The 23,864-nt window shown below is 51.1% G+C and overlaps 1 protein-coding gene across 5 annotated transcripts in view; it reads left to right on the top strand.

The window, feature by feature from the left end:
* The first annotated feature begins 2,561 nt into the window (after positions 1-2,561).
* BCAR1 (BCAR1 scaffold protein, Cas family member) overlaps positions 2,562-23,864 on the top strand; it is a 42,071-nt gene continuing 20,768 nt past the window's right edge. The window contains exon 1 of one of the 5 annotated variants that reach the window (XM_060185162.1): positions 2,562-2,806. In XM_060185162.1, coding sequence (XP_060041145.1) covers positions 2,741-2,806 — 66 coding nt within the window. In that variant the 5' untranslated portion in view covers positions 2,562-2,740. Of the gene's footprint in view, positions 2,906-3,304; positions 3,464-17,577; positions 17,759-23,864 lie in introns of those variants that run through there. The other 4 variants (XM_060185165.1, XM_060185163.1, XM_060185166.1 and 1 more) reach the window with 4 other exon arrangements.

Genomic DNA, 23,864 nt, shown 5'->3' on the forward strand with positions numbered 1-23,864 from the left:
CCAAATATCATGTGGGATTCTGGATGGACTCTCAAGAGGAAAAGGACAGTAGGGGAAATTTGAGGAATCTGAACAGAGTGAGGACACTTGTTAATAAGGATGGTTTAGTTAATAAGGATAGTTAATAAGGCAGGTTCATTGACAGTGATATATGTATTATGCCAGGTGCTCAGAGGTGCCAAAGCCTGCCTGCGCTCATCTGGACGAAGAGCTCCTATATCAGAATGTTCCCTGTTTTCTTATTTGGGAGTAAGGAGAAGAGACTCCTCCTGGGGTTTGGCTTCAGGGGCAAGACCTGGAAGACATAGGTCAGGGTTGGGTGTCCTGAGAACAGGAAAGATGTGTCTGCACTGATTTACTCTATATCACTGTCCAGAAACAACAAAAACCATCTCCCTGGGGTCCCTGGTCAGACCTTAAGGACTTTCTCAAGGTGCTGGCACCTGCTCAAGCTGCCCAGCTGTTGTTTCTGGATTGATCTGTTTGTGTCAAAGCCTTCAAGACTGAGTCATCCTGGAATCACTTACATGCCAGTGTTTGGTGGGGAGGGTAGAGAGGGAGCAATATCCACTGCTTCCACATACACCTGGTAGTATTCAGGGAGGGTGCTCAGTACCATGATGGGGCTCACCTGGGTGCCCTAACTCCTCACCCAAGGACCCAAATATCCCTGCCTCTGAGTAGTCTGACCAGGGTTCCCCTATCCAGTGCTTAGAAATGACTTAATGATATTCTACCTCCTGAAGTAAGCAAATAGAGATCTTGGGGGACCAGTTAAGAGGCTAAGGCTAGATGAGTTGGAAATGATGGCCTCTTGAAGGGTTGCCTCAATATATATATATATAATTTATTTATTTATTTTTATAGAGAGTTTCCAGTTCTCTGTTCCCCAGGATGTGTAATAGATCTTTCCCCAGGGCTCACCCAGTTCTGGCATGGGTCCCTAAGATGGGATTGGTGGGAGAAGGGACAGACAATGGGTGAAGAGAGGGCAGACAAAGTGGAGTGAAGGCAGGCATGGCCTGAGCACAGGGAGAGAGAAGAATGTGGCCTGGAGCTGAGGCTGGTGCAGCCTGAGCAGAGCCTGGTGCCAGCTGGCTGCAGGCGGGTGGGCACGGGCAGGGCAGCCAGCCAGATGCATACAGAGCACTCTTTGAGGAGGTGGCAGCTGTAGATCCAGATCCCCCTCTGCTCTCTGTGGCCCTGTCTGCCCTCTCTAACAACTCTGTGAGCACTGGGCTGGGGAGGCTGAATTACACAATTGGGAGCTCAACTCAAGGGCTAAAGGGGGACAAGCCTGCTCATTTGGAGTTGGCAGGGAGGGAGAGTGGGGACATGGGCCTGCCACAGGCCTTGATTTTATCCTTTCTTGCACATCTAGCACTCCTCTAATTATGAGTGGACAGTTACTCCCCTTCCCAGCACCCTCCTGGAGAAAGACCACGCTTTAGGAATGAAGACTGAAAATCCTGCTAAACACCAACAGGTGACCTTTGTGGAGGTCTGGGGATCTGGGAGTCAGCTTGAGTCTCTGGGAAAGCCCACCTGCCATCTGCTTTCATTCACCTCCTGGCACTACAAACCTGGCAGACAGAAGAGTGTGGGCACCTGTCCACACAGATGTTCTAGGGAATTAAAGGATTCTCTTAGCTACCCCTGCTCCTTCCCTGATCTGGTTACCACAAGCCAGCCTCCTAGAGCCTATTCTGCCTTTCTTTCTTTTTAAAGAATTTATTTATTTATTTATTCATGAGAGAGATAGGAGAGAAAGAACCAGATGTCACTCTGGTACATGTGCTGCAGGCTTTCTCCTGGAAGGTGGAGACCAGGGGCTTGAACCCAGGTACTTGTGCATAATAATGCATGCTCTTAACCAGGTGTGCCACCACCTGGCTTCCTATTTATTATTATTTAAATTTATTTATTTATTTATTTATTCCCTTTTGTTGCCCTTGTTGTTTTATTGTTGTAGTTATTGGTGTTATTGATGTTGGATAGGACAGAGAGAAATGGAGAGAGGAGGGGAAGACAGAGAGGGGGAGAGAAAGACAGACACCTGCAGATCTGCTTCACCGCCTGTGAAGCGACTCCCCTGCAGGTGGGGAGCCTGGGGCTTGAACCGGGATCCTTATGCTGGTCTTTGCGCTTTGTGCCACCTGCGCTTAACCGGCTGCGCTACCGCCCGACTCCCCTATTTATTATTTTTTTTAAAGAGATATAATTATTGATGAGAGGAGAGAGAACCAGAGCATCATTGTGGCACATATGATGCTGGGGCTCAAAGTCAGGACCTCATGTTTAAGAGTCCAACATTTTATTCACTGCACCACATCCCGGCCTGATCTCTTGCCCTTTTGATCTTAATCTGAGTGCTGATTCATCCTTCCCAGGGGTGGTAGCCATCTTTACTGTCCTGTGTCACCAGTTTTGCCTGTGTCATCACCCCAGGATTAGGACAGGCTACATGTAGTGAGTGGAGGTGGGGGACAGAGTGGGCAGAACCCTGGCTCTGCCTTCTGGTAGATAAAAGAAGCCAGAACCTCAATGAGATAACATAGGATTCGTGAGGCCTCCCTGCTAGAAGCTGGGGAATGAGAGGCCACATCTGGACACATGTCAGATGTGCCTCCGATAAAGAGACTGGGAGTGTTTAACTTGGGGAGGGGGCGGGGAGAGGATCTTCCCGGAGTGCCTGCCTTCCAGAGCCAGAGGACCCTCCCGGCTGTCTGTGGGTCCCTAAATGTGTGTGCAGTGTAGCGGTGGTGGGGTTACCTGGAGTCAAGACAGTTGGGCTCTCACTATCAAGGTGAGCTGAGGATGCACCAGGCGGACCCCCGACCCTGGGAGGACGGTGCTCCCCACCCCAGGAGAGGAGGGCCAGTGAGAGAAGCACGGGGGGTCGAGGGTAAGGGGGGGTTCTCTGGGCTTACAGCTGGGATGTGGAAGTGGGAAGGCTTCTGGGAGCCCTGCAGGTGAACTGCAATGGCCTTCGCTCATCAGGACTGGGGTGCAGACCAGGACCTCAGGGCAGGCGCCCAGCACCCCTGCTCGCGGTGGGGTGTGTGTGGGGGGGGCGGGGGCACTCTAGCTTCCAGAACCGGGTGGGCGAGCGGGAGCTGCGGCTATAGCTCGACGCAAACCTTGTAGACCTACTGCAGCGCGGAGACCCCAGCTCCCGGCCTTGTTGAGCCGACAGAAAAACACCGGGGCCCGGGGTCCTCGCCTTTAACACCGCCCCGGGCGGAGGGAGTGGGGGTGGGGGTGGGGGTGGGGGTGGGGGTGGGGGTGGGGGTGGGAGAGGGCGGGGCGGCGGGGAGGCGCATGCGCGGCTCGGGCTGCAGCGGCCGGACAGTCCGGCGGCCGGGAGCGCGCACGATCCCGCGGGACCCGCGCCGGGGCCTCAGAGCGGCGGAGCCGAGCTGCCCGCCGGGCCCCGGGAGCGGCGGCCAAGATGTCGGTGCCGGTGAGTACCGCCCGGTGCGGCGAGGGCTCCGGACTCGGGGTGGGGGTGGGGGATGCCTCCCCCAAGCCGGCCTGTCTGCCCGGGTCTGTCTTTCTGTCCAGCCGCTCCCTGCAGAGTTGGGTCTGCCTGGGCGCCGCGCTGCATCCCCTGGACGCTGGAGCGGCCAGGTCTTTGTGCCCCCTCAGCCCCCCAAAACTCCCGAGACAGGAGGCCGCTGGTGTTATCCCCTGCACCCCCGACCCCTCAGGGACGCCAGGTCTGGGCCGGAGGGAGGAGGCTGTGCTGCACCCCCCAAGGGGCCGGCCTGGTCTGTGCCGGCCCGCAGGAGCCCCCGGAGGAGCCCTGTGGTTTGAGCTTCACGCCTCTCCCCGGGAGGCCTCAGGCGGAGACGCCCCCTCCCCCCCCAGGGCGCCTGGGCTCTGTGGGGACCCCCCGCCTACCAGAAGGGCCGATGCACTCACTTTCCTGGCAAGTTTTCCTTTGCTTCTGATCCCCACACACACCCCAGGGCAGCCGGCGCCTCTGGAGGTGTGTTGGGGGGAGCTGGATTCTCTGTTTGCATGACACCCCCTCTGCCAGGCCCCGCAGACGGGCTTGAGCAGCGGCTCTCTACTTGAGTCGCATCTGGATCCTGCCTCCTGAGGGTGGCGAATGACCCTGCCAACCCCGGGTGACCGGGTCTCAGGTGCAGACCCCAACCTGCCTTACAGATGGACCGACTGAGGTGGGGAGCCGGCACCCTGTGTCCGGCCCTAAAAGGGCGCCATCTGCAGGCAGGAGAGCCTGTGGCCTCCAGCCATTGTTTCTCAGCTGAGTCAGGGGCTTTTCCCTCTGACCGCAATGGACAGTGGGCCCCAGTGCCTGACTGCCTGGCCTTGTTTCTGGCACTGCTTCTCACCTAAGGGACCCCATCTTTACAGTGAAGCAGACGGTTGGAGCTTCCTGGCAGGACAGTGGCCTCTTAATTAACCACCCTAGAGTGTGCAGAGATTACTGGAGGAAAGCTGCTGTGTAAGTGCACAGCATTGTTATTATGGAATTAAAGATTTCAGCTCCCGCCCGCCTCCAGAAGCAGTAATGCAGAGTTACAGATGAAAAAATTAGAGCTTCCAGACCGTGCTGATGTGATCCCCCCTCCCCCCACCCCAATCTGTTCTGGTTCAGAGCATAATTGCCTCATCTTTAGAAGAAAGAAAAAAGACAGGGAATGCCCGCCAAGCCTTTCTTCCCTCCTGTTCTGCTCTCCTGCAGAGCTCTGCATCTTTTCTGGCCCTGGGTATTCCCTGGGGGACATGCTCTACCCTTGTGGACAGTGACTGAAGAGATGAGGTGGACACTTTTAGGCTGTTTGAGGTATAGGTTCTCCAGGGAAGTAATGGGCCAGGAATGTGACTGGGACGGCAACAGAACCCGGGCAGAGAGTCTTTGATGGATTTGGTTTGCTTGTCCACAGTCAGAGCAAAGCTCTGCATACCAAGTCTGGGATGGCACACTTTACGAGCCTTTGGGCATCCTTTCTGGGCTCTGCAGCTCAGTAGTCATATGCAGTGAGGAGGATGAAGATTGGTTTGGGTGTGACTTGGACAGATAGACCTTGCTATAAAGACTTGAAGCAGATATCTGCCTGTGTGTCCACATAATCACTCGCTCACAGTGCCTTCCCAGCTCTCAGGTATTCTCCATGGGGCAGATGGAGGAGGGGGGTAGGGGGTGGGTAGGAAAGAACTGGGGATCTTACCATCTGTTCTCTGCATGTTTGAGCTGTCAGGTCACCAGTTCTCTCTCCTGGGACCTTAGGCAGTGTGTGAGGTTGTGGGACTAGTAGAAGTTCATTTTTGGTATAGTTGTGAAACATTCAGACAATTGCTTTCATGTGCTAGGGAGGTGACCCTCGGAGGCTTCCAGGCTTGAGTTCCAAGTCCTGCTCTTAGAACCCAGAACAGTGACTGCCCAGTGGTGCTCACAGACATGCTTAGGCTTTAAGTACACTCACCCATTCATTTAGGCAGTCTTTTCCTGGATGGGCTGACTCTGCACACAGAAATTACAGGATGCTTCAAAACAGAATGGGAGGTGATGGCAGTATAAGAGGTGATGAGGAGTGAAGAGTGAAGAGGTCAGGACTGGCCAGGCTGAACCAGGAGTGACTTCCTGAGTATTAGAAGAGCCGGGACCATCCAGGGAGTGACTGGTCTCACACTGTCATTTGACTCACATGTGATCTGGACTTAAAGAGGCGAAGGCACACAGGGTCTTCCTGACTCTGGGACTCTGCTCAGTGCTCCATCCTCCTTCTTGAGCCAAGACTCAATTCCACTGATGTCTGCCTTTCTCTTGAACATGGTCATCCCTTTGGGGATTTTCTCTCTGGGTAGGCAGGAAGCACTTAAAAGCAGAATAGCTGTGCCACCCACCTCAGACCCCCTACCCAGCCTTGGTGTGGGATCACTATAGGAGTGGAGAGACACTGAATACCTCTATGCTGTCAAATCAGAAGCTAGCATGCAGGTTTTAGAGAAGCTCCCTGCTATCTATTTCAGTTTCCTGTTTTCTATGAAATGAGCACAGCCATTCCAGCTCCCATTCTCCTTGTCTAATGAATGAGGGGCTGCTTCTCCCAAGCAGTGAAGAGCTGACCTGTGTGGGGCATGATTGGCCCCAGTCACAGGACTCTGGGCTTCACAGGTTCAGGGAGGACCTGTTTTTTGTCAGGATTGCTTAGCTACTGAGACAGAGCTAGGGTGAGAAACTGAGTGTGGCAGGATCCAGAGTCAGAAAGTGAGCATCATTTTGCATGACTTACCTAATTGCAGGATCTGTGGCCTGTGAGCTGTCTACAGAGGCCATGGTGGCTGAAAGAGGAATCCTATGCTTGTGGCTTCCCAAGCATGAGTTAGTGTTGATTCTGTGTGTACTCTGCAGGGATGAGGCAGCAGGCACTCAGATCAGGCAGCTTCCTCAGGCTGTGTAGCAGCCTGGGCCTAGCCCTGTGTTGCCCCAGCTTTGGTCAGTGTAGATCAATGGACCAGGCTTGGCTCCTGGTTGACCCTGCACCAGCAGTCCCACAAGTCTCCTCTGTATCTGACTGAGGCCTGGTGAAACAGGCTTAAGCAAGGATAGAGAAAGGCAGTGTCCAAAGTCCTCATGGGCACACAGTATGCCCTGCTTGTCCCCTCCTCCCACGGGTCATTGCCTCTGACTGTCCCTCCCTCTGCCGGAAGTATCCTGCCCTTGTACCTTGTTTACCAGGTGACTCCACCTCACCCTGGCGTGCTCTGTACTCTGCAGGCATGCCTCCTCAGAAGTTCTCTTGGACTGCCATTTGTGATTGCATGTTTAGTGGTAGGGTTCTTGGGTTACCGTTAGTCTCTCTCACCAGCCTGCAGGTTTCCTTGGGTAGGACCCAGGCCTACTGACACTTTTCTCTCTTATTGTCCTTGTCTCCCTCTGGCTACCATAAATGTGGCTCAAAAGCCACGTGGTGCCGCCAAAGACAGTGGCTCTGTCACTGTGAAAACCTGGTGTCTCAGCCACTGGAAGCCTTGTTGGGGGCAAGGAGGAATTAACAGGTTTTTTTCTAGGTGCATAAGATATTTGTGGGTCAAGACCAAGGGCTCTAGAGTAAATATGCTGGCTCATCTATACCTCAAGTGAATTACTGAGCCTCTTTGGTCCTATTTCTCATCTCTTAGCTCTTGAGGGGTTTTGTGAGAACTTGGTGAGGGACACATATAAAGCTCTTAGTAAGAAGCTAATGAGTCATGATAGCTACTGTGGCTTGTTTCATTATCTGTCCTGCTACCTTTGGCTGATATGGTGGCTTAATACCTGCTCATGGCTCTTGTACAGTAAGCTTGGAGAGGGTTATCAGCCCCTTGCCTCCTACCCCAGATCTCCATGATCAGCTCAGTCTGCCTTCTGGAGGTGGGGCAGTGTGTAATTTCTGCTGAGGCCTCACCTGTGGTGTGATACTGTACCCTCTCATTTATTTTTGAGCCTTGGATGTGAGGCTGATCTGACTGTGACATCTGTCACCCCATTGATCGCCAGGGTTGATTCAGCTGATCTGGCTGGCTAGGTGGGTGACCCCTTCCTCTCTCACTGCTCCATGTGTGTCCCTCTCAAAGCTGCATACTCTGTCAAAGAGGAAGGCCTTCCTTGAATAGAGTCGGACCAGTCTTCAGTTGAGAGTATCTGCACTCTCCTGCTAGAACCTCCAAACAAGCTCTCAAGGTTCATTCTAGAACCTTGAGTGAATCTTGAATGGACAGGTCTTTGTTCTCATACCACTGACCGTGTGCTGTCCATAGAGCAACCAGCTAGACCACCACACCGTGACCAAGTGGATCCTAGTGCCCCAGGAGTGGGTGCAGAGTTATAGGTGGTGGAGGACACTATTCTCAGGTGTAGTTGGAAGCTGCCTGGTCAACACTGAAAAGGCAGAGCAAGAAGGAGACCATCCCTGGAGGGGATTTAAGTATGTGGGTTGGTTGGTGGGCTACAAAGCTATAGGATTGGTGCCTTTTGACCCCCTACTTCCCACACTGGCTGCAGGATGTGCTATCTGTGGTCAGTTGTACCACCCTCCTGCCTTCTTGCCTTTTTACTCTCCCCAACCTTCATCGTGGCTTCACTGCAGCTGCTCATTTTTACTGCGTCTCAGTCAAAGCACCAGGGCTCTTGGACTTAGTCACCTTTTTCAGGGAACAGTATGGGGAACTGGATAGGAGTGGAGATGGATGTCTAACTCAAGCTGGAGAGAGGGTCACAAGTTTGGGCTGTAAAGTTAATCTCTTTTCTAAGGGGGATTAGAGACCAAGGAGAGCTTTTCAGCAATTTCAATTTACTATTTAAACTCCACCAAGTTCCAAGAAGGATTAGAAGCAGATTATAGTAAAAAGACACAAATAGTTTGGGATCATCAAAAGATTGAGAACTATGGTATGTACTATCTGGGGAAGGTGTGTGTGTGTGTGTGTGTCTGTGTGTGTCTGTGTCTGTGTGTGTGTGTGTGTGTGTACGGGGGGATGTTTTCCCCAGAAAGCCTAACTTAAATAGCATACAAATTTAACTTCAAGCTCCCTGACAGCTAGGGTGAAAAGGGTAGTGGATCACAATACTGATTTTTAAAAAATATTTATTTATTTTCCCTTTTGTTGCCTTTGTTTTATTGTTGCTGTTATTGATGTCGTCATTGTTGGATAGGACAGAGAGAAATCAAGAGAGGAGAGGAAGACAGGGGGAGAGAAAGATAAACACTTGCAGACCTGCTTCACTGCCTGTGAAGCAACCCCCCTGCAGGTGGGGAGCCGGGGGCTCGAACCCAGATCCTTAGGCCTGTCCTTGTGCTTTGTGCCACCTGCGCTTAACCCACTGTGCTACCACCTGACTCCCACTGATTTTTTAAAAAATTTCTTTATTGGGGGATTAATGGTTTACAGTGAACAGTAAAATACAGTAGTTTGTACATGTTTAATATTTTTCAGTTTTCCACATAATAATTCAGCCTCCCACTAGGCCCTTCTCTGCCAACATGTTCCATGACCTGAACCATTCCCCCCCCCAGAGTTTTTTTACTTTAGTGCAATACACTCACATGATTTTGTTTTATTTTACTTTATTTTTTCACCAGAGCACTGTTCTGCTCTGGCTTATGGTGCTGAGGATTGACTCTGGGGGCTCTGACCCTCAAGCATAAAAGTCACTTGTATAATCATTATGTTGTCTTTCCAGCCTGATACCTGCTTTTGGTAGTCCTAATGTCATGTACTGTACTCTGTGACTTATTTCATTTTTTAATCAGCTGAGACCCATATTGAAGTAGGTTTCCTACATGGTGAAATGAATAAATGTTAGGTGTAGTTGGATCAGTCTTGATTAATGTAGACCTCATGTCACTGTCACTGGTTAGGAACATCTCCATCATTTTGGGAAGTTTGCAAGTACCCCTTTAAAATCAAGAGTCTCCATGTCTGGAAGGTGACCAGTATTCTGATTTCTCTCACTATGGTTTATTTTGTCTGTTCTCAAGCTTTATCTAAGCAGAAGCATGGTGTGTATTCTTTATCGCCTGACTTCTTTTATTCAGGTTTTGAGATTTCTATCCACATGGTGTGTATCAGTAGGTTTTATTTTGTTGTTGTATTGAGTGTTCCATTTATGAATGGATGCTTATGTGCTTATCTATTCTCTTGCAGATGGGTATCTGTCTCTAGTATGAAGTGTATTTTTAGGTCCTGAAACCCTGGCTTTATTATTGATATAATACCCTAGTCAGTATTTATGAAACCTGATATCCAATCATGTGTGCCTAGAAGCATTCCCAGAAAGTTGTCTGTACCCCCCCAGATCCTGGATCACCTCTTCCATATTCATGTGCTTGTTCAGAAAGGGAGTGAACACAGGCTCCTTGGTCACAGCCCTCCCTAGGTATCTTAGGGTTTGAGTCCTCTTTCCCAGGTTACCTGTGCAGTTAAGATATAATTTTTGTCACATTACATGTTTTAAAAATATTTTAATGAGAAAAAGAGATGGGAGTTGGGTGGTAGCATATCAGGTTAAATACAGGTGGTGCAAAGCAAGGACCGGCATAATGATCCTGGTTCAAGCCCCCAGCTCCCCACCTGCAGAGGAGTTGCTTCACAGGCAGTGAAGCAGGGCTGCAGGTGTCTATCTTTCTCTCCCCCTCTCTGTCTTCCCCTCTTCTCTCCATTTCTCTCTGTCCTATCCAACAATGGTGACATCAATAACAACAATAATAGCTACAACAATAAAGCAACAAGGGCAACAAAAGGGAATAAATAAATATTTAAAAGAGAGAGAGATACACAAGGATATATAGAGACCAGGACACTGCTCAGTTGGTGATACTAGGGATTAAAGTTGGGACCTCAAAACCTTTAGGCATTAAAGTCTTTTTTTTTAAATATTTAATTTATTTATTCCCTTTTGTTGCCCTTGTTGTTTTATTGTTGTAGTTATTGTTGTTGTCATTGTTGGATAGGACAGAGAGAAATGGAGAGAGGAGGGGAAGACAGAGAGGAGGAGAGAAAGATAGACACCTGCAGACCTGCTTCACCACCTGTGAAGCGACTCCCCTGCAGGTGGGGAGCTGGGTTCTAACCGGGATCCTTATGCCGGTCCTTGTGCTTTGCGCCACCTGTGCTTAAACTGCTGCGCTACAGCCCGACTCCCTAGGCATTAAAGTCTTTTGCATAACATCCCCCAGCCCACTTTTTAGATATTCTTAAAGATTTTTTTATATAAGAAAAAGTGAGAGGTATATACATTACTGGGGATTGAACACAGGACCTAATACTCAAAGGTCCAATACTTTATCGAGCAAGCTACCTACTAGGCCACAAGTCAAACTTTGTAGATTTTTATTTCTGTCTATTCTAGGCATCCTGGCAGGGAGAGCTCTGATGATAGAGCCCATCCTTCAGGCTGCATGTATCCTTCCTCCCTCCTCAGTCCAGACAGTTTCAACTCCCTCTTCTTTGTCCCAGGCCCACTGGACAACTCTGGGGTGCTTATTCCTGGGATACCCCAGCACTCTAGAAGCCCAGGGTGAGTTGGACTGCTTAAGGGCTACCCACTCCTTAAGTTCCTAGCATTCCCAGGCTTTGCTCTTTACTACGGGGTGTTGACATGTCTGTGCTATTTTCACAGACCTTTATTTTTTCTGCCATAATAAGCCTTAGCAAAAGATACACATCTGCTCAAATGACACCTCCTCAGAGAGGACCCTCCATCTTTTTTATAAAATTGTTTCTCCATTGGCCTGGGAAGTAGTGTAGTATAGGAAGCTTTGGACTCTCTCAAGTATGAGGTCCTGAGTTCAGTCCCCCCCAGTATGGTGGAAAGGAACAGTGCTGGCCAGGTGTCTCCTCACTCTGCCTTCTCTGAGTCCTTTCCTTCTGGGCTCCCCGGCCCATTCATCCACTCCAGCTGAGTGATTGGACAAAACTGCTCTGCCCCCTCAGGTCTCTGTGGGTGTGGACACCTGTGCCCCCACAGAAGCAAGCATGGGGGTGGCAGATGGCTTGTGAAGTCACCCCCTCCTGTTGCCCTGATAGGCTAGGGCTGGTTGCCATGGAAGAGGCAAGAGCAGATGGCCAGCTGGGGTGGCAGCTTGGCCACACCCTTGTTGTATGCCCCCCCCCCCAACTCCCACTGGCCCAGGCTTGACAGCTCGAGATGGGTGGCTACCAGCAGTGAGCTAGCTCAGGGCCAGGGCTTGTCCCCATGCCCTTCCCCCTCTCCTCCAGCCCAATGTTGCCCCTTTCCTTGCCCACCTCCCTCTCTGGTGTAAGGCAGCAGTACGACAAAGTCACCCGGACCCCAACCTTTTCATCCGTGGGAGTGGGTGGTGTAGATATTGATTGCCCCCCTGTCTGCCGGTACCTGGGGAGGGTGCCCTGCCTGGAGACTTGTGGTTGGTAAAGAGAGACGGGAAGGTAGAAAAGGGTGGGACAGAAGAGAAAAGGGGCCTCTGGTCAGCGCCTTTGGGTGTTGTGATAAATCTCTGGCTCCCCTGCGGATGTCTCTGCTGCTCTTTAATTTTTTTCTTCCTTTCTCTTCCTTCCTTCCTTCCTTTCTTTCTTGTTTTTTTTTTTTCATAGTCAATATGTTTTTATTTGGGGCTTCTTCTAAAACTCTCAGGATTAAGTCTTTTTTTATTTATTTTTTATTTTTTTATTTAAGAAAGGATTAATTAACAAAACCATAGGGTAGGAGGGGTACAACTCCACACAATTCCCGCCATCCAAGCTCCAATCTCCATATCCCACCCCCTTTCTTTCTTTTTATTTATTTATTCCCTTTAGTTGCCCTTGTTGTTTTATTGTTGTAGTTATTATTATTATTGTTATTGACATCATTGTTGGATAGGACAGAGAGAAACGGAGAGAGGAGGGGAAGACAGAGAGGGGGAGAGAAAGACAGACACCTGCAGACCTGCTTCACCGCCTGTGAAGCGACTCCCCTGCAGGTGGGGAGCCGGGGCTCGAACCAGGATCTTTATGCTGGTCCTTGCGCTTCGCACCACGTGCTGTGCTTAACCTGCTGTGCTACCACTCAACTCCCTCTTTCTTTCTCTTTCTTTCTTTCTTTCTTTCTTTCTTTCTTTCTTTCTTTCTTTCTATCAGGGTTATTGCTGGAGCCAGTACTATGAATCCACCACTCCCAGCAGCCATTTTTTTCCTTCTCCCTCAACTTTCTGTTTTATTATATAGGACAGAGAAATATTGAGAGGGGAGGAGGAAGAGAGAGAAAGAGAGACACCTGCATACCTGATGCACTGTGAAATGTTTCCCCCTGAAGGTGGGGAAGGGGCTCGAACCTTGCACATAGTAATGTATGTGTTCAGCTGGGTGTGCCACCACCCAGTCCCCATCATTAATCTTGATATTAGAAAAGCAGCAAAAATTTCCAATTCTTGGAAAGAGGAGAGGGAGGGGGAAGGAGCTAGGAGGAAGGTGTGGCTTTTCACTTCATTGGGATCAAAGCCTGAATCTGGGAGGCTCCCTCTGCCCACAACCACCACCACCACCCCCAGCTGCCTGTACCTGGGAGCTCTGCCCACCCCTTCTGTCCAGCTAACACCCCCCCATCTCTGAGAACAAGTCTGGGGGAACACTGAAGGGGGAATGACAGAGTTCCCCTGCTTATAGAGGAGACTAGGAGCGGTTTGTTTCCTGACCACATACCTCCCCATCGCCAAGGTAATGACATATCATCTGCCCATTGGTCACTCCACCTGGGATAGGCAGGGGAGGAGGACAGCACTCTCTTTTATTATTATTATTATTATTATTTATTTACTAATGAGAAAGGAGAGAGAGAACCAGACATCACTCTGATACATGTGCTGCTAGGGATTGAACTTTGGATCTCATGCTTGAGAGTCCAGTGCTTTATCTACTGTACCACCTTCTGGACTACTAAGGGCATCACTCTCTTTTTTTTTAATCATCCTTATTTTTATTTATTGGATATAGATAGCCAGAAATTGAGAGGGAAGGTGATGATAGATCGGGAGAGGGACAGACACACCTGAAACACTTGTTTGACCATTTGCAAAGTTTCCTCCCTGAAGGTAAGAATCAGAGGCTCGAACATGTGCGATTAACCAGGTGCACCACCACCCAGCCCCAGGGACAGCACTTTCTGTGGCTGACAGCTCTGGAATCCGGTCTGTCATACCTGTAAGGAAAAACTTGGGTAGCTGAGTGGGTGGGTTGTAGCTTTGTCACTTTCTGACTGTGTGACCTAAGCAAAGCACTGCACGTCTCTGAGCCTTTGGAGTGTGGCAGTTCTGTCCTGGCTCCCAGGACAGCAATTGGGACCAAATGACGTTAGGTGTGTATGTGATAGTGCCCACCCCTTCCCCAGTCCATCCACAGGGTCCCTCCACACCCTTACCTAAATAGGGCAGGCAGACCAGGGAGGTGGCATCAGCTCTCCATGGCCCTTCAGATACATCATTTCTTCCTGTCCCTGGGGCTGGCAGCACTCACCTCCGGCCTCAGGAAATCCTCTGCTGCTGCCGCTCCCAGAGCCAAAGCCGGCCATCAGCTGACCCATCCAGCCACTCTCTGTGCAGCCGGGAAGCAGGCCTAAGGAGGGGAAAGGAGCCGCCTGTAGTCACATTGCACAAGCCATTATATTTTTACTGGTCTCTTTGCACTGTCATAAGTGTTTCTTAGGTGGCTTTGGTCTTTTTCATAGCTATGCGATATTCCAGGGAAAAGCTCCCCATAGGCTATGTTTGTCATAAAAGCTACAGCAGACATTGTGCTGAAAGTAGAAAGAGTTCTTTGTGCAGTGGTTATGATTCCCCACCCCCTTTTGTGTGTGTGTGTTTTTGTGTGTGTCTTAGCTGCCTGTCTTTTATGACTGCAGATTGCAACAATGACCCTTCCACTTGAGCCCCTTCCTACCCTGTGCTGACTGAGGGTAGAACAGTAAGAGTGAACTATGGTCTCTCTGCTACCCTCCTGGGACAGACATTCTGTGGAAAAGGGCAGAGGTCAGCAGACTGAGTCTCAGCCCTTTCATCTGTACAATGGATCTGATGGCGAAGGTGGATTGCCAGATCTTTGCTGTGGGTGTGAATGAGTGTGTGGTCATAGCACCTCTGGCCTGGGACTGGCATGGAAGCTGTCCTAGAGTGATGTCACTGCCAGAGCTCCTTCTTGGCAGTAAGGGGACCTGGGAGGGCCAGCACCCCTTATACCCCAACCAGAGCCTGCTTGGTGGGTGCCCTTCCCCCACATACCAGAACCTCCAATTACCCCTCCCCTTTTAGCACAGTGGGGCACAGATTCTGGGGCCTTGATTCTGAAGCGGAAATGCCATTCTGGGAGGCACATGCTGAGGGGGTTAAGTGGAAAAGGAGCACATTTTTGGAATGCCTGTGAGTGAGCTAGGTTCCCCTCCCCCGCCTGCCTGCACAACAGTAACCCCACCCCCAGAGTGGCTTTAATCCTGCCATTCCTTTCCTTGGTCCCAGCCGCCTGCCTTCTCTCTCCCCAAAGCTAGCTAGGATGAAGTAGGGCCAGCCTTCAGTCCCCACCCATCCCTGTAGATACCTCCCGCCTGAGCAGAGGGGTACTGACTGCCTGCCAGTGAGGCTGGTTATGCCCCTCCCCCCAAAAGTGGCTACCTGGAATACTAGAGGCTTTCTTCCAGCACCAGTAGACAGATGCTCATGCCTGGTCCACTAGTTCCTATCTCTTTTATTGGAACCAGAGGTACCAATTGGGTTGAGAATAAGGGCATGCCCACAACCTGTCCGACTTTAAGGGCACAACTGTTAAGAACAAGCCTGAATGTCCCTGGAGGCGGCTCACCTGGTACAACACACGTTAGCCTTGTGTGATGACTTGGGTTCAAACCTCCAGCCACCACATGAGAGCACCTGTAGGTGGGAAGCTTTAGGAGCAGTGGAGTAGTTCTGCAGTACCTCTCTCCCTCTCTCTTTCTCTCACCTTTTTACCCTCTAAAAAAGGAGGAAAATGGCCTTAGGTAGTAGTGGAGTTGTGCAGGCATTGAGTCCCTGCAATAACCCTGATGACAAAACAAAGCAGATGAAAACAAAAACAAAGCAAGCATGAATAGAGATGCCTTAGATAGTGTTTCCCAGAGAGTTGTTTCTTCTGTTGGGAAATAGGCTGTTTTGAGCCTGACAAGGCTAGTTTTGGATTTTTGGAGAGGGTGTAGCATGACCCATTCCTTCTTGGGGACTTCAGTCACACTGTATCCAAATCCTACAGCTCCTTACTCTGTGCTGTGAGTTCTGTTCTCTGAGAAGTTTTGGGGACAGTTTAACACACACATTTAAAAAAAATCTTTTAATTTATTTATTATTGGATAGAGATAAGAGAGAAATTGAGAGGAAAGGAGGGGCAGAGATAGGGAAAGAGACAGAGACACCTGCAGCCCTGCTTCACCACTCATGAAGCTTTCCTTCTGCATGTGGGGAGCAAGGGGCTTGAATATGGGTCCTTGAGCACTGAAATGTGTGTGCTTAACCAGGTGCACCACTGCCTGGCTCCCCACATTTCTTTCTGTAGGGGTGGGATGGAGGAATCACAGGTCTAGGGCACCTGTGACCAGCAAGAGTTGGGCTGCCCCTTGTTTTAGAGGTGAGAGAGCACAGGCCTTCATGTTAGGTTTGTGTCAGATGGAGATGCAGCTGTGGGTCCACCTTGAAATTGCATGTATTTTTAAATTTTGTTGTTGTTGTCCCTGGAACTTCACTGCTTTAGGCCACTTCCCCCCCCCCCCCGAGAGAAAGAGAGAGTCCAATAAAGAGGCAGAAAGATACCACAGCTTCAGAAGCTTCTTTTAGTATGGTGGGGGCTGGGCTTCAACCTGGGTACACATGACAAAGCAAGCAGGTTTGCTTGTATGTTATTGACTTTCTCCAAGGGTTCCCTGTTGGGGGGTGTTGGGTCTGTCCCATTGCATCCCTGGCATTAAAAAAAAAAAGAGACAGGGAGGGAGGTACACACACCCCACAGCGCCAAAGTTTACTTCAATGCAGTTGGGAACAGCATTGAACCTGGGTTGAACATATGGCAAAGTAGCACATTATCCAAGTGAACTATTTAGCCAGTCCATCCCTGGCATTTTAAGCTTCCTGATAATGTGTACATGCTTAGCAAGTGATCCTAGGTGTCAACTGTCCAGGGATCCTAAAGGAAAGGCACCATTAGTAACATCTGAAGTGGGTTCCATCTTAGATCTCCCTGCAGACCACTGTGTAGCCCTGGATCACACTCTGGGACTGGGTCACCCCAGTTCTACTGTGGGGTGAGTTACTGACCTTCAGTTTTAGGGACCAAGTATTCAAGAGACCAAGGATTCTCCATGTAGTTCCCTTCCTATAGTGTTCCCTTTGTTGACACTGGGGAGTGGGTTCAGGTATGTGACCTGGAGAGGCTGACTGAGGTTTTAGGAAGGTGTGGTAGACTCCTGTTAGAACCCAGAAAAGGTAAAGGGATGCTTCAGGGAGGAAGATGGCAAATCTTTTGTCCCTGGGCGAACAGGAGCACTGGCTCTGTGCACCACTGGCTTTTGGGGACCAGCCAAATGACCAGTCGTCATTTCCCAAGGCTTACTAGATAGTCTGGTGACCAGTCATTAGTTTTCTGCGTGCTAGGGCACTCTGCCCCTTCTCTTTTTTCTTAGATTTGAGTCTGGGCGGATCAATGGACTGGAGAATGAATGTCCCCAGGTTCAGACCCCTATTGAGCCAGGAAGGCAGAATTCAATTTAAGGTCGCAGCTGGGGGCTGTCAGTTAACGTGAGGACGACAATTCAGGCAGTATCCCCAGAAGAGGAGGCCTTTGCTCAGGTGTTTTCTTGTGAGTGGTGTAGGGAGAGGGACATTTGGTGAAAAGCAAATATCCTGAACACTGGCTTGAAGCTGCACGGAGGAGGACTGTATGTAGCCTGCAGCTTGCAGCCTGGTGTGTGTGGGGGGGTGTCAGAGGAGTGGTCCCTCCGCTTGGCACGCGCCGCTCCACCAGCCACCGGGCCGCTCCACCAGCCACCAGGCGCATCCGACCCAGCGCCTCTGGCGGCTCATTTGCATGAGGAGCCTCAACGGCCAATGGGCGCGTTTGGCCGGGCATGCCGGGAGCCGGACTGGGCTGGCGGGGCTTCGCCGAGGACCGGCTCCCACGGCGGGCGTGGTGGCCGAGGCAGCCGGGCGGGCACAGCAGTGCAGCTTGGTGTTCTCACTCTCCGGAGCCTCGGGCGGGCCCGACAACCATGAACTATCTGGTGAGTGCGGCGGCCGGGCTCCACTGGCGGCGGCGGGGTGCGGCCAGGGTGCGGAGAATATTGGGCGGCTTTTTCAGACTGGCTTCCAGATTCCAGGCGGCTACGCTTCTGGCGGCTCAGGCGGGCGGGAAAGAGTTAAGGAGTGGTATTTCCTGCCGGACCTGCGGGTCCTGGGAAGCAACAGCCGCCAGGGGATGTGCGGGGCTGCGGCCTGGGCTCCAGGGTCCCAGAGCCGCCTCGCCTCGCCTCACCTCGCCTCACAGAGGTGCAAAGGGCTGGGGCAAAGGGGCTCCGCTGGCAGGAAAGTTCCTGGATCCGGGAAAGTTGCTGGCGGGAGGCCCGCTCTCCCCCTGCCGGTCACTGCCTGCCGGGTGACCTTGGACTTGCTGGCCCTGCCTCCAGCCTCAGTTTCCTTTGGAAGGGAGCTCAAGACCGCGAACTTGCAGGAAGTAGAGAGGGGGCCGATGCTTGGATTATCTGTGCCCGAAGGGCTCCCTCTTCCAGGTCATCTGTGGAGATGCTCTCGGGGCGCCCTTCCCAGAGGCAGCTAATGATTCACCCCCCAGCCGCCTGGCCTGGATCTGTACATTGGGGGCAGCCGCTTTTCTGTCTGTCCTGGTTGCATAAACGGTGCTATCAGGGAGCCAGACCCCTGGTGATTTGGTTGGCACAACTGAGAATCCACAGAGAAAACCATGATCTGAGTTTTCGCTGCTTAGACTCAGGACTTTGGCTGGGTGTTATGTTTGGCAGCCCCTTGTTCTGTTGGGGGGACCGTTGCTCAGTTAGCAGCAGCCAGGGACCCCGAGCCTGAGAAGCTGGTTTTCTTTTTCCCCCTCAAGACTAGAGACCTGTAGGCAGGTGTGATTTGGTGAGTTATCAGGGTCTCACATCTGAGCAATGGGGGGGAAGCAATGACAGACCTTACAGACCTTGTGAACATGAAGTTTCCTTTCTCTGCTCACCTACCACCAGGAAGAAAGATAAAGACTGGGAGGCACCCCCTGGGTTTACTGTGGCTTCAGTCAGGCTAGAAAATGTTCCTCATCCCCCTGGACTGGGGGACACACTCTCTGGTGTCGATTTCTTTTTCCTGGTAGAAAGCTGCATGATGGGTGACCAGGATGGCTGAGCTGACATATCTAGAAGAGCAGGGCTGGTGCAGGTGGAGCCTGTGAGGGAGGAGCTGCTGGCATGCTCTCCTCGCATTAGCATCCACTACGCGCTTGCTTTGGGCAAGGAAACATCCCAGTGGGAGCTGGTGGAGGCAAGGCAGCCCCAGGTTCTTGGCTCCACGAAAGGACTAGAGCCTCTGGTCTTTAGTGTTGTAAGCAGGGATATGAGCTATGTGCTGGCACCATTGCCCCAGGTCTGGGCTCCTGATTGAAGTTAGGGCAGTGCCACTAATTAATTCTCTGTACACAGAAAAGGCCCCTAAGATAGCCATTCACCCTGCCAGTCATGCAGATGACAGGTGGGGAGCTGGAAGCACAGAAATGGGTTTAGAACTTAGTTTCCTAGTATGTCCGTATGCTCAGCTCTATATGTATTCCCTATCCCATAGAATTGGAGTCTCTCTGCTCCTTAAGGGGTCATATGCTCTATTAGGCTGCCAACTTGGTGGCATCCTAGCTGCAGGGCTGTGCCTTTGTGCCCTCAGCCCCAGCATCCATTGTTTTTTGAGTAGGGCCCACCACCTTTGTCACCTGTGCCTGGAGGACTCCCCCAGTGTATAGCTGATTGGAGCAGTAAGATCCAGCAAGCAGACAAGATGTTTTCCCAGGCTTCTTAGAGGTTCAGGAGCAGAGTGGTGTCAGCCCTATAGAGGTGATGGGGATTAGGCTCAGGCAAATACTAAATACTGGACAAGCCGCTCCTCTGAGTCCTGAGTGTTCTTCCTCCAATGGAGTAGTTCTGACTTTCTGTCAGTCCTCTGCTGGCCCTCTAGTTCTAGGGAGAGACTCTGGTCCCATCTGTCACATTTCTTCCCACTTTAAAGGTGCTGGCCTGGAATGAAAAGGTAGGGGTGTGTGTGTGTGTGTGCGCGCGCGCACGTGCGTGTGGGTGGGATTGGGGGAGAGCTCTACTTTGACCCCAGAAATATCAGGCTTTTTAAAATCCTATTTTCTGTGATGTTGTGTCTCCCTCCTTTCCTGTGGATATTGCTTTAAGAGTTGCCAAGAGGCAAGTTAAGACTCAGTGGAGGAGACTCATTGTCAAGCCTTTTAAAGTGTGAAGTTCCTGCTGACCACCTTGCTTCTGTCTCTGTCCCTCTCTGAGGACAAACGAGATTAAGGGGGACAGGTGGGTTTACTCCATTTCTGGTCTTTGTGCTGTCCCTGCAGTAAAGGTCTGCAAATCTTTTGTCTAGCTTCTCAGTATGAGACCTGGGACCAGAGACCCACATAAGCACCTTGCCCTGCCTTCTGCATCTCAAGCATCTCAAACAATTGTGCTTCCCTGGGAATGGCTCTGGAATGGGATTTCATCCAAGCTTTTGCTTTTGTTAACTTAGACTGAGGACTTGAACCTGACCCCCACCACTCAGTTGTTCCTGGGAGTATCAGGAGTGATACTTAGGCAGACTTGTTCCAGAGTTCTTCCCAGAATGAGGGTGTAGGGGTGTCTTGGCAAGAAAAGGAGAGGGTGAGGGGGTGGCCAAGACCCTGGTCAGTTTGTTTGTGGCAGTAACCTTTCCCAAGAGGATTCCCAGCCTCAGTGAACAGGGATGTGAGTGCAGACTGCCAGACATGATTTGATCCTGTATCCTTTGACCACCAGGGGCTCTTTGGGACAAGCAAACAGAATACCCCAGAAATAAACTTGGCCCACATTTGAGTTGGTTCTGGGTATGAAAGGAACTAGTGTTTCTCAAATAACTACTGTGTGTGAAGCTCTGTGCTTATGCTGTGTGTGTCGGTCTGTGTGTCTCAGTCTGTGTCTTTGTGTGCACATGCCCGTCTGTCTGTTGGGTTAGGAGACAGGGAAGGAGGATAGGGCCTGTGAAATTTCCACCCCTGGTTTTCAAGGGCATGATGCCAGGAATCACCTAGCTTCATTTATCATATACCTCATATTTGTTGCTTCTGTTGCCTCACTGACCCAGGCCAGTCATATGACCATTCTGAGCCTCAGTTTCCCCACTCTGCCTGATGGAAACAGTCATGGTGTATCGTGGGTTCTTTTGAAAGCAAAAAGAAATGATGCATGTAAATCTGTCTCTGACATGGAGTCAACACTCATCATTTTTGCTGTGATCATTGTGAACCTATTGCTCTTGTCACCTCCCTGACCATTCCCAAAAGGCTGCCTCCACCAGAGTCAGAGTGCAGGGTTTTCCAGAGCAGTGTGTTCAGAACACTCAAAGGCAGCCCGGAGCCAAGGTGGAGACTCGAATACCTGTCTGATGACTGCAGTTCTAGACACTGTGATTCCTCTAGACACGTGCTCACTGGCACCATGGCCCAGCTGCTCATTGTCTGAGGGCTCGCTTTGCCCAGGGAGATCAGACACCCAGGGGTCCTGGGACACAATGAGGACCAGTCTCAGAGTCAGGCAAGGTCTGTGGGGGCTCCCCCATTAGCTTCATGTGCAACAACCAGGGTGTTGTTCTGAGTTGGTCTGTGTGTCAGGCCGCTGCCTGGGGAGTGTTGGCATTGGACTGGGGGTTTTCTGTCCCCCTTTCCCTCTGGGATTTGCAAGTCCCAGAGGACCTTCCTTCTTTCTCTGGTATGGTCATGCTGTTCCCAGAGTAAAGCCTTATTCTGCCTGTTAAACAACTGCATGCTCTGGGCCCTCTCTCCACCAGGCACAGTGTGTGTGTGTGCCTGTGTGTACATGCCTAGGGTTCCAGGCCCCTCCTATCCTTGGTACCTAGGGTTGGGGGTAGGAAATGGGCAGACATGTTGGCCAGCACTTTGGGGAGGGGGCAACAGGTAGTCTGGAAGAGGCATGAAGGCTTTCTAGAGAAGTGGTATTTCAGTCTTATTCTGAAGGAGCAAGGTAGCCAATAAGAGGTTTCCTGGAGGCAGAAGGAAGGCAACCAGACTCAGGGCCAGTCGGCAGCAGTCTTCCTGGTGCCCAGGTCATAGAGCCTGGTAGCATCTGTCTGGAATATGATGGTGTACGCTGGTGGTCCAACACTCCCAGAAGTCAAAACTGGGTTCTGGGGAGGTTAACACCTCCTCCACCTTGGAACAGGAGTCTGGGTCCTCCTGGGGAATGTGGAATGCTCAGAGGGTGTGGGCCTTGCCCTTCCACACTTATCCTGCTGTGGGAAGGCATCATTTCGATGGTGTTTCTTGAGCTGAGAAGTACATTGACCCATGGAAGTTAATAGTATGACCGGTCACTCAGGGTCATAGCCCTATCTCCTCTATCCTCCTCCAACTCCTGTACTTTGCCTTGTGCCCTTCTCTGCCTGCTTGTTCTCCCTTGGTGGTTTTATGGTTGGTTGCCTGGTTTCATTTCTCATGAGTCACCTGAAATGTCACCTTGGGAGGCCATCTCTGACTGCTGTATGCAACCACTCTGTCCCACATTATTTATTGTGCTCTACTTTCTCCCCCAGGTTATTTAGTGCTTCACCTCTGGAATGTAAGACCCGTGCAGATAGGGACCCAGTCAAGCTAGGCCTACAACAACCAGCATTTGGGTGCTCAGACAAGCTAAGGGACTTACAAGGTTCTTAGCAGTCATAGGGAGAGCCAGGTCTATACTGGGTCTTAAAAGGAAGGACAAGCTGTCTCAGAGCAGCTGGAGACACTTAAGAGACTCAGAGGTAGGGTGCTGTGCCCTCTGGAGCTCCAAGCCTGCAGTGCCCAGGACCTAGAGGCTGAGTGGGGGAGGCTCCCTCTGGAGCTCTGGGTGGGGCTCCAGCTGACGCAGGCAAAGGAGCCTTTGGTGCCAGGCGCCCAGTGCCACATGCCCAGTCTGAGAGGTGCTTCCCAGCCTAGCTCTGGCTGCCCCAGACTACACAATTGCAGCTGTAGTTGGCCTTGACTGCTCAACCAGCCAGCTTACACAGAAGGGTAGGGGTTATCCACCCTGGGTGCTGGAGGCCCAGTAGCTCCCCTGGGCCCTGATAGACATTCCCCCACTTTCCCTTCACTAGACCTTGCCCTCAGCAGAGTCCAGAAGCCTCCTTGAATACCCAGCTTTGCCTTTCAGGGGCAGATCCCTCTTCCAGCCTTCCCTGGGCTGCCCTCCTTGTAAGAAGTAAGGGGCCTTTGAGGGGCAGTCCTCTGTCTGCACTCCGCCCCTTCTGACTGGGCCTTAGGGGAATTTTCCTGTGACTCACTCTGCTGGCACTTCCTGTGGTCACCAGGGCAGGGGTTTGGGGGACCCAGCGGGTGGCTCTGTGTTATGGGGTCACTGGGGGAGGGTGGGTCTGGTGTGTCTTCACCACCCCCGCCTCCCCCATGGGATGAATCCCAGAGGCAGGCTGCAGACCATATTTGGGAAACTTGGTTGTTTTGCAGGCAACCTGGGGATGGGGTCCTCAGCCTTGGTGGGCGGTTGGCAAGGCCCCCTCCCTTGCTTGTTCTCCCAGGGCTAGAAGGTAGTTTACTACTTTCTTTTTCAAAATGTTTCCTTCCTTCCTTCCTTCCTTCCTTCCTTCCTTCCTTCCTTCCTTCCTTTCCTCCCTCCCTCCCTCTCTCCCTCCTTCCCTCCTTCTCTCCTTAATGTCTTTTCTTTAACCTTTCTTTCTTTCTTTCTTTCTTTCTTTCTTTCTTTCTTTCTTTTTTCTTCTGTTATTACTGAGGCTTCACTCCAGGATGACTCTTTCAGATAGAGAAAGACACAAACAAAGAGGCAGAGAGAGAGAGAGAGAGAGAAACTACAGAGTGAGGTTTCCTCCAGTGTAGTGGAGGCTGGGTTTGAGGCTGGGTCTTACACATGTCAAAGCAGTGCACTAGCCAGGTGAGCTATTTTGCCAGCCTAGGTGTGTATTTTTTAAAATATTTTATTCATTTTTTAAATATTTATTTTATTTATTTATTCCTTTTGTTGCCCTTGTTGTTTTATTGTTGTAGTTATTATTGTTGTCGTTGTTGGATAGGACAGAGAGAAATGGAGAGAGGAGGGGAAGACAGAGAGGAGGAGA

Source organism: Erinaceus europaeus, chromosome 2, assembly GCF_950295315.1.
Source record: "Erinaceus europaeus chromosome 2, mEriEur2.1, whole genome shotgun sequence".
NCBI classification, from domain to species: domain Eukaryota; kingdom Metazoa; phylum Chordata; class Mammalia; order Eulipotyphla; family Erinaceidae; genus Erinaceus; species Erinaceus europaeus.